The sequence below is a fragment of the Aegilops tauschii genome, chromosome 1, assembly GCF_002575655.3.
Source record: "Aegilops tauschii subsp. strangulata cultivar AL8/78 chromosome 1, Aet v6.0, whole genome shotgun sequence".
Classification (NCBI taxonomy): Eukaryota; Viridiplantae; Streptophyta; class Magnoliopsida; order Poales; family Poaceae; genus Aegilops; species Aegilops tauschii.
In genome coordinates this window covers 316260779-316270085 of record NC_053035.3, presented here as the reverse complement: position 1 = coordinate 316270085, position 9307 = coordinate 316260779, and the positions used below count along the sequence as shown (strand labels likewise).

Sequence of the window (9307 nt, the reverse complement as noted above, 5' to 3'; positions counted from 1 at the left end):
TTAGTTTTATTGCTATTGCTTTCTTCATGACTTATACATATTCCTCTGACTGTGAGATTATGCAACTCCCGAATACCGGAGGAACACCTTGTGTGCTATCAAACGTCATAACGTAACTGAGTGATTATAAAGATGCTCTACAGCTGTCTCCGAAGGTGTTTGTTGGGTTGGCATAGATCAAGATTAGGATTTGTCACTCGGTGTATCAGAGAGGTATCTTTGGACCCTCTCGGTAATGCACATCACTATAAGCCTTGCAAGCAATGTGACTAATGAGTTAGTTGCGGAATGATGCATTACGGAACGAGTAAAGAGACTTGCCGGTAACGAGATTGAACTAGGTATGATGATACCGACGATCGAATCTCGGGCAAGTAACATACCGATGACAAAGGGAATGACGTATGTTGTTATGCGGTTTGACCGATAAAGATCTTCGTAGTATATGTAGGAACCAATATGAGCATATAGGTTCCGCTATTGGTTATTGACCGGAGATGTGTCTCGGTCATGTCTACATAGTTCTCGAACCAGTAGGGTCCACACGCTTAACGTTCGATGACAATTTGTATTATGAGTTGTGTGTTTTGGTGACCGAAGTTTGTTCGGAGTCCCGGATGAGATCACGGACATGACGAGGAGTCTCGAAATGGCCGAGAGGTAAAGATTGATATATTGGAAGGTTATATACGGACACCGGAATGGTTCCAAAGAGGTTCTGGGATTTTTTGGAGTATAGGGAGGTTACCGGAACTCCCCGGGAAAGTTAATGGGCCTAATTGGCCATGGGGGGAGAAGAGGGGACAGTCGCAAGGGGGAGGCGTGCGCTCCCCCCAAGGGGAGTCCGAATAGGAAGGGGAGGGGGCGCGGCCCCCTTTCCTTCTTTCTCTCCTCTCCTTCCCCCTTTCCCCCTCCGTTGGAAGGAAGGGGGCCGAATAGGACTTGGAGTCCTAGTCAGTTTCCCCCCTATGGCGCGCCCCTTGGCCGGCCTCCCCCCTCTCCTCCTTTATATACATGAGCGGGGGGGGGGGGGCACCCCAAAGACACATCAATTGTTGTCTTAGCCGTGTGCGGTGCCCCCCTCCACAGTTTACTCCTCCGGCCATAGCGTCATAGTGCTTAGGCGAAGCCCTGCGCGGATCACATCACCATCACCGTCACCACGCTGTCGTGCTGACGGAACTCTCCCTCGACCCTCTGCTGGATCAAGAGTTCGAGGGACGTCATCGAGTTGAACGTGTGCTGAACTCGGAGGTGCCGTACGTTCGGTACTTGGATCAGCTGGATCGTGAAAGACGTTCGACTACATCAACCGCGTTAACCTAACGCTTCCGCTTTCGGTCTATGAGGGTATGCGGACACACTCTCCCCCTCTCGTTACTATGCATCTCCTAGATAGATCTTGCGTGAGCGTAGGAATATGTTTGAAATTGCATGCTACGTTCCCCAACAGTGGCCACACACGACCTCTGGATTTGGCACTCCTTCTTTGGTATGCCAGGAACTCACAATGGCATCAACGTACTGCAGCGCTCCCCTGTCTTTGCCAAGCTTGTTGAAGGTCATTCTCCTCTGGTGAACTTCGAGGTCAATGGACATCACTACAACAAGGGATAATACCTAGCAGATGGCATCTATCCGAGATGGTCCACATTTGTGAAGACTATCTCGAGCCCTGTGCCAGGAGGCAAGAACTCCCACTTTGCCAAGTGTCAGGAGGCTTGCAGGAAGGATGTCGAGCGGACATTTGGTGTGCTCTAATCTCGATTTGCTGTTGTCCGGTACCCCGCTCAGACTTGCTGTGTCATCTTGCACAACATGATCATTGAGAGCGAGCAGGAAGAGCTAGTGTTTGACACTGAACCATATTACAGGCAGAGATCAAATGTGGAAGATCATGACTTGCTGTGTCATCTTGCACAACAGATCATTGAGAGCGAGTAGGAAGAGCCAGTGTTTGACACTCAACCATATTACAGGCAGAGTCCTCTTGCCCAAGTTGATCACCAGCTACCGGCAACCTGGATTGCCTTCCTCAATATGCGTCAGGAGATCCGAGACCCACAGGTGCATCAACAACTGCAGCAGGATCTGATGAAGCACCTATGGAGGCTCAAGGGCAACGCTTAGCTTGACGTGTGATGAAATATGAGTTTTTATTTGGTGAACTATATAATTTGTATTGAAGTATTTGTTGAACTATTTGATTTATATTTGATTTTTTGTGATGAACTATGTGATAAAAAATAGCTTCTGTTGAATTTGCAACGAAGCACGACGAATATGGCCGAAATTGGTCAATTTGCACCGACAAAAGACCAATTTGCGTCAAAAGTGGGCTGAAAAGTGGGTCAATTTGCGCCAAAGTGGGTCGAAATCGGCGCCTAAAGACGACCTGGGGCGGCGGCTGGGAACCAAATCACTCCCACACCGATTTTATCGCTGGTTCGGCCCTAGGCGGCGATATTTCAAGCCCTTGGGGCGATCGGCTGGAGATGCTCTAAGGAACGTTGAAAATGGTTCACCGGCCACCCTGACGATGATGTAATCAGTGCCGTGACCCGCGATTCTGCCGTCTTAATGGAATAAAGCTTACGCGCATCTACCTCAGCACAGCAACCACATTACTCAATCCAAGCCGTCGGTCGGTTGATCAACGGCAGGAGTCGAGACTTGGAGGCACCGTGCAGGGCAATGCACCGGGCCGGCGGAATATATCCCTCCCCTTGTAAAAAGGAATGGAAGCCGACAACAACCACCTTCAACGGCGGCGACTCCACCCCACGCGCAAAGGAGACCCGAGCCGAATCCGCCCACCAAATCCCACCCGCGTCTGCCGCCTCCGCCTGCCGCCGGCGAGATGATGATGCTCGTCAACTGCTCCGGCTGCCGCACGGCGCTGCAGCTGCCCCACGGCGCGCCCTGCATCCGCTGCTCCATCTGCGGCGCCGTCACCAACGTCGCCGCGCCACCCGCGCCTGGCCCCGTCGTGGACCCCGCCCGGGGCGCGCAGGCGCCGGCGCCGGCGTGGGGCCCGCCTCCCCCGGCCGCGCACGGCCGGAAGCGCGCCGTGATCTGCGGGATCTCGTACCGCTTCTCCCGGCACGAGCTCAAGGGCTGCATCAACGACGCCAAGTGCATGCGCCACCTCCTCACCACCCGCTTCAGGTTCCCCGACGACTCCATCATCATGCTCACCGGTAAAATCCTCGTCTAACGTGTTTCCTTTGCTGTTATCAACATGGTTCGACGTTAAATTGCCTACCCACAGATCCCCGTGTCTGTGCTTCGGCGTGTGAAGCGATTGTTTTCTATCTACTATTAGGGTTAGGATAGGATGGAGTAGGGGGATTGGGGGAATGCTTTGCGCTTTGGATTCATTATATCTGCCTATTAGCTATTTACTACCCCATGCGGCCTGTGGTGAATGTGTAGAGGAAATGGGGGGTGATTAGAAATGGTAATTTGCGTCATTGATATCGAAAGGGTACATCATAATATTATGGTACTGGCGTGTAATTGGGTTAAGATCAGTGATTATTTCATACAATTTTATCACAGTAAATAAATAGTTTGAGTTCAGCTGAAAATTGGGATTTTCAAAAGCACCTTAACAAGGTTGGTTACTTGGTTTGCTATTTCCAATTATCCGTCGCTTTCTAATGTCGAGTTATGCGAATTGAGGTAAAGGTTTATAGACTGGTTTGATCCATTAGCCGTCAATCATGAGCTTTGTTTTTACACCTTGTTAGTTACTTAATGGTTACAGGAATCTAATCTAGTGAAATGCAAATGCTCATGTGTCTATTACTTTTAACTATTTATATTGTCTATTATTCCAAATACCGTAATTAGTCAAAGAAAAGGAAATTCAATTCCACAGGCAGGAACTATCCTGCCAAACTGAATCTGCAAGTTTTAGATGGTCTTTGTGTTAAGCATCTGTTCTTTTGTGCTCTGTACATCCACTGGGATACTTGATGATGATATTTTCTTTCTACCACTGAACCTTGATAACCATTATATTCCTACTACTGAGCCGTTGATCAGAATGTAAAGGCTGTATGATGCTAGTTTTGCTTGTCGTTAAGCAAGCTGCTACTGTGGATCTAGATTGTCCACATAATGCATGTTTCACAATATAAGAATGTCACAACCATACTAGGTGCACAGACTTCAATCCTAATTATAAAGAATACTCTCTTACTATGATATGTTGTTACATTTGATTTAGATTAGGTAATCTAGTAACTGCAAGTTTTTGATTGATTGTAAACTCTCTGGTACATGTTTTTAGTTTTCTGATGATATCTACTGCATTTTTAACTCCTCCAACCCGCAATAATCAAATGCATATGTTACTTTGTTGTTTTGCAGAAGAACAAACCGACCCTTACAAAATCCCAACAAAGCATAACATAAGGATGGCCATGTATTGGCTTTTACAAGGTTGTCAACCTGGAGACTCATTGGTGTTTCATTATTCTGGCCATGGGGCACAACAAAGAAGCTACAGTGGAGATGAAGTTGATGGGATGGATGAAACCCTCTGCCCATTGGATTTTGAGACACAGGGAATGATTGTGGATGATGAGATAAATGCTGCGCTTGTTAGACCACTTCCCCATGGAGCTAAACTTCATGCACTCATAGATGCTTGCCACAGTGGGACTGCACTTGATTTGCCGTTTCTCTGTAGAATGAGCAGGTTCCTATCTTGTCATGATAAATTACTTGTTTTTTAACCTAAAATTGAATCTTTATTATCTTGAAATACATTTTACCTTACTATCCTTGCAAGAAACATGAACTCGTGTTGGTATAATTATATTAAGTTCATGATGATATATTTTGGCACTTGATTAAATTTCAACACAAGCGAGCTAAAATCTTCTTTGCAAACTTTTTCAGTAGTTGATCTGTTCTTACATCCCTTAAGTATCAAGTCAAGTTATTATGTGATTGTTAGTTGTTGTTCAGTGTCATATTTTTGTAGTCCCATTCCCATGACGTTTTTTCATATCAATTCAGGATCGCAGCATTTTCAAGTTGTATGCTTCTTCTTGTAGGTTCTGTTTGGGTTCTGTCAATGCAGTGACTAGTATAAATCTACAGAGCATCGAATTCTTTCTATATAACTGATGTAGTGTATCTTCAGCTAAAGTTTCTTACCCATTTTGGTACAGGACTGGGCAATACGTATGGGAAGATCACAGACCGCGATCTGGTGTCTGGAAAGGAACTAGTGGCGGGGAAGCTATTTCATTTAGCGGCTGTGATGATAATCAGACATCAGCGGATACTTCAGTAAGCTCTGGCCTACTTATTCTCTCTACTGTTTTTGTGATTATAATAAGAATTTCTTTGGCAAACCATGCTTTCATGCAGTTTATTACTTTATTTTACTATTTTCTTAGTAAGGTTTGTTTTACTCTGCTTTAATATGTGATTCACTTGGAATTTCCCTATCAGGCCTTGTCAAAGATCACTTCAACTGGTGCAATGACATTTTGCTTCATCCAAGCTATTGAACAAAGCCAAGCCACCACATATGGGAGTATCCTGAATTCCATGCGTTCAACAATACGGAATACGGGAAGTGGTGCCTCAATGGCTGGAGGTGGTGCGGTTACATCACTCATTTCAATGCTTCTTACAGGGGGGAGTGCTAGTACTGGTGGATTGAGACAGGTAACTTCTTGGGGTTGGCATATGCATCTCAGAATACCTTTATATATCAGTATATGTTGTTTGTTTTGGCTTATTTATGGGTGGAATTACTTGGGAGCATATTTTTCAGTTATGTAGAATCATCTTTTCAGTTTGGCAACAATACTGACTATTTCTGTCTATTCCTGCAGGAGCCACAGCTAACTGCGTGTAATACATTTGATGTGTATGCGAAACCATTTTCGCTATGATACATTTGTGGTATTCTCCACTGCGTTCTGTGATTCTATCATGAGGCCGGGTTTAAACTATCATGTACAGTTAACAGGTGCAATGGCTCCTCTATATATAGAGCTAACTTTGTATCATTTGATGCTCATATTCGAATTAAAGTGTTTGCCCCCTTTGAATTGTTCCCTGTGTGACGGATTCGCCATTTATTCTGTCACTCGGACCACATAATAAGATATGGTGCATGGGCTGAAAAGATTTCAGGTTAATTTACAGTTTCATTCTTATTCTTTCATTTTTTTCTTTCTGTGTAAACTTGGAATTATTTCAATTTTTTTCTTTTTGTAAAGTTGTTAATATTTGTTTGATTTTGTACACGTCGGCCAGATCAATAGTTCTGAAACCTAGCAAATTTGGCTGACCGTCAGCCCGATTATGTAATACCACTGCTGGGAGTACGTTCCCCAATCTTAGAATTTGAAACCCCGATGCTCCCTGTCTGTTTTAACACCCAGCCAAAATGTTCGGGCAAGCCTGATCAAGCTAGTTCTTTACACTTAGGTGATCTGGACAGCTAGACGAAAAGTAATTCATGAAGCAGTCCTCCAAAGTCCACATGCAACCCATTCTTTCGTCGAAAGTTTCATATCTGAGCTTGGGGGCTCCATCTAGGAACCCGGTGGTATGTGCAGCTAGTGATAACGACTGTGTTTGTTTGGGCTTCAGTTTCAACAGATTCAGCTGTGGGCTTGCTGTGCTGGCAAAACAGCTGTGCTAAGGAAACAGCTGTAGTGAAGGTTAGCTGTTTGGCAACGCAGCTGTGAAAACGACTATGAGCTGGTGAAAAGGCGGAAATGCCTTTAAAGCATTGAGATCAGTGTAACTTGTTGATTCAGTGTTAATAGATTTTTTAATGGTATTTTGACTGACAGGGAATGATTTGTTCTATAGTAATGCATAAAATATTTCATAATAATAATTTTCTCACTTTCTTGCTCATATATATATATATAGAATAATAGTGAGCAAAAGAATTATGATGTCACATCGCTAGTCCATGCAAGTCACAATTGCCCATACAGTACAAAAGATAGTCCATATAACTAATAATCCGTACAAAAGAGAGCTAAAGGATTAGACCGTCCATATAACTAATAATCCATACATATAATTAGAGGTCCGTACAAATACTAATCTATGTAGCTCTTGCGGCGGCGGAGAGTGGAGGCGCCTGAGGCTCTTGCGGTGGCGGCGGCGGAACCCTAGGTTCCTCTTATAGCTGGCCAAATGGGCCGTGCTAACTGGGCCGGCCCGGTAGCACGCAGGAACGGCACGGCCCAGGCACGGCACGGCCTGAGCTAAACGGGCTAGGCCCGGCACGCGGCACGCCATGGGCCATGCCTGGGCCTGGAGGCTGGGCACGCGGGCCGGCACGGCACGGCCCGTTTAATCTTTTTCAGAATTTTTTTATATATGTGACCTTAATTACAGCCCAATAGGCCTAAAATACAGGCCAACAGGCTAAAAATCAAATGGGCCAGCGTGCTAAACGTGCCACGGGCCGGCCCGTTTAATAATCAGGCTGTGCCTGGGCCAGAGAGCCACGCCCGTGGGCCGGCCCGGCACGGCCCGGCTATTAAACGTGCCACGGCGGGCCATGTCGGGCCAGGCACGATTAGCACGGGTTGGGCCGGGCCGTGCCGGGCCGGCCCGTTTGGCCAGGTCTGGTTCCTCTCCCTCTCGCTACCCTCTGCGTGCGTGTGTTAGCGATGAAGGAGACGAGATGGGGATCGACTGAAACAAGGCATCGGGGGCATTCCTTTCGTAATTGGGCTGAATTAACAAGGGCATCGGTGGGAATTTCACTGAGGCAAAACAGTTTCCGGGTCAAAGCACGGCTCGGCTCGCTTCAACCAGTACCACGTAAAAACTACTGAAACTGTTTTGGACTGTGAGCACAAAGCAGCTCCGTTTTAGATGTTTGTTACGGCTTCAGCTTATTTCTACCGGAAACTGGTCTCTAAAACCCAAACAAACACAGCCAACAAGAGCCCGTCAGAAGCGGCTGTGGATTCTCTACCTTGCCATGGCCAAGGCAGAGAGCTACAGTACCTCTGCCTTTCCTCTTCTTTCGTCTGTTGGATCGAGAACGGACCGCCCAGATCTGATGCAACAGTACAATCGCTACAGTACCCGAAACAGTGATATAAACAAGAACATTAAACAGTGTGTTCGCTACAGTGCATTCGCTACAGCTTTGCCCCGATCTGGACCGCCCATTTTTGATCCAATGTCTCTCGGACAAAGGTAGAGCACTGTAGCTGCCTGCCTTGCCCATGGCAAGGTAGAGAATCTGCGCCCGTCAGAAGCATGCCTGGAAGGCACCTAGTATAGGAGTGGCCAAGATCCACGTTGATGGAGGCCTGTCGATGAATGGAAGAAGGGGTGCTTCTTCTGCGGTTTGCCGGGACTATACCGAGACTTTCTTGGCTCGTGGCCATGCTTTTTTTCTTCTCATATTGTTGATCCAGCGACACTTGATGCTCTCGCCTGTCGGGAAGCCCTAGCTCTAGCACTTGATCTTTGTGTGGAGAAAGTGGTTTGGTTTTGTTGCTTGTGACCGCAAACCAGTTGTTTCTCAGATCAAAAGTGGCACCAGTGGAAGATATGCGATGATCATTAGAGAAGTCGTCGCCCGGGCAAGAGATTTTGACATGTGTGAATTTGTATTTGAAGGCCGTGCCATGAACCATGAAGCACAAGATCTATAAATTTTCTAGTTCTTTAGACCAGGGCCGCCACATGTTGCTGGGAGCTCCCCACGACCCTTTTATCATCCCTGTAAACCTTACATTTGACCAATAAATTTCAGTTTACCCTTAAAAAAAATCAAAACGTCCGGGTTGTCATGCAGCCCATATGTGGGGTAGTCCGGACACAGCTGCCATGGACATTTCATAGTCCGGACACGGCTGCCATGGACATTTCGTATTTCACGCACTCTGCATCAAATTGGCATAGAAACGCACTGGAGATACAATTGAGCTGGCCCATTTTAGGAGGAGCACACGTACTGCACCATCCGGTTTTGGAAACCTTCCTGAAGGATCCTGGAGGTTTTGGGGACCTCTTGATAGGCTCCTGAACTGGTTTTATTTTCTATGTTATTGTTTTTCATGGTTTTGGTTTTATTTTTTTTGTTTCTTTGTTTTTCCTTTTCTTCTATTTTTTATTCAAAAAATCACATATTTCAAAAAGTTTTCTAATTAAAAAAAATGTTTTTATGAAAAATGTTCTTAGATTTCAAAAAATATTCAATTTTTGCTCTGATTTAAAAAAATGTTTGAACTTATTATTTTTAAAAATTTCTAATGTTCTACACAATTTTAGAGAATGTATATTTTTT

General features: G+C 45.7%; 1 protein-coding gene across 1 annotated transcript; it reads left to right on the top strand.

Moving 5' to 3' along the window:
* The first annotated feature begins 2741 nt into the window (after window positions 1-2741).
* Window positions 2742-6170, top strand: LOC109739322 (metacaspase-1). The gene is made up of 5 exons (XM_020298409.4): window positions 2742-3200; window positions 4378-4708; window positions 5187-5307; window positions 5473-5691; window positions 5862-6170. Exons 1-5 carry the CDS (start codon window positions 2861-2863, stop codon window positions 5919-5921), a joined length of 1071 nt encoding a protein of 356 aa, XP_020153998.1. The 5' UTR covers window positions 2742-2860; the 3' UTR covers window positions 5922-6170.
* Window positions 6171-9307: the final 3137 nt, after the last annotated feature.

Bases quoted from the DNA above. Each gene is read 5' to 3' on its own strand.
- LOC109739322 (XM_020298409.4), top strand. From the start codon at position 2,861: ATGATGATGCTCGTCAACTGCTCCGGCTGCCGCACGGCGCTGCAGCTG. The intron at 3,201-4,377 runs GTAAAATCCTCG...GTTGTTTTGCAG, and splicing joins CTCCATCATCATGCTCACCG to AAGAACAAACCGACCCTTAC. The intron at 5,308-5,472 runs GTAAGCTCTGGC...TTTCCCTATCAG, and splicing joins AGACATCAGCGGATACTTCA to GCCTTGTCAAAGATCACTTC.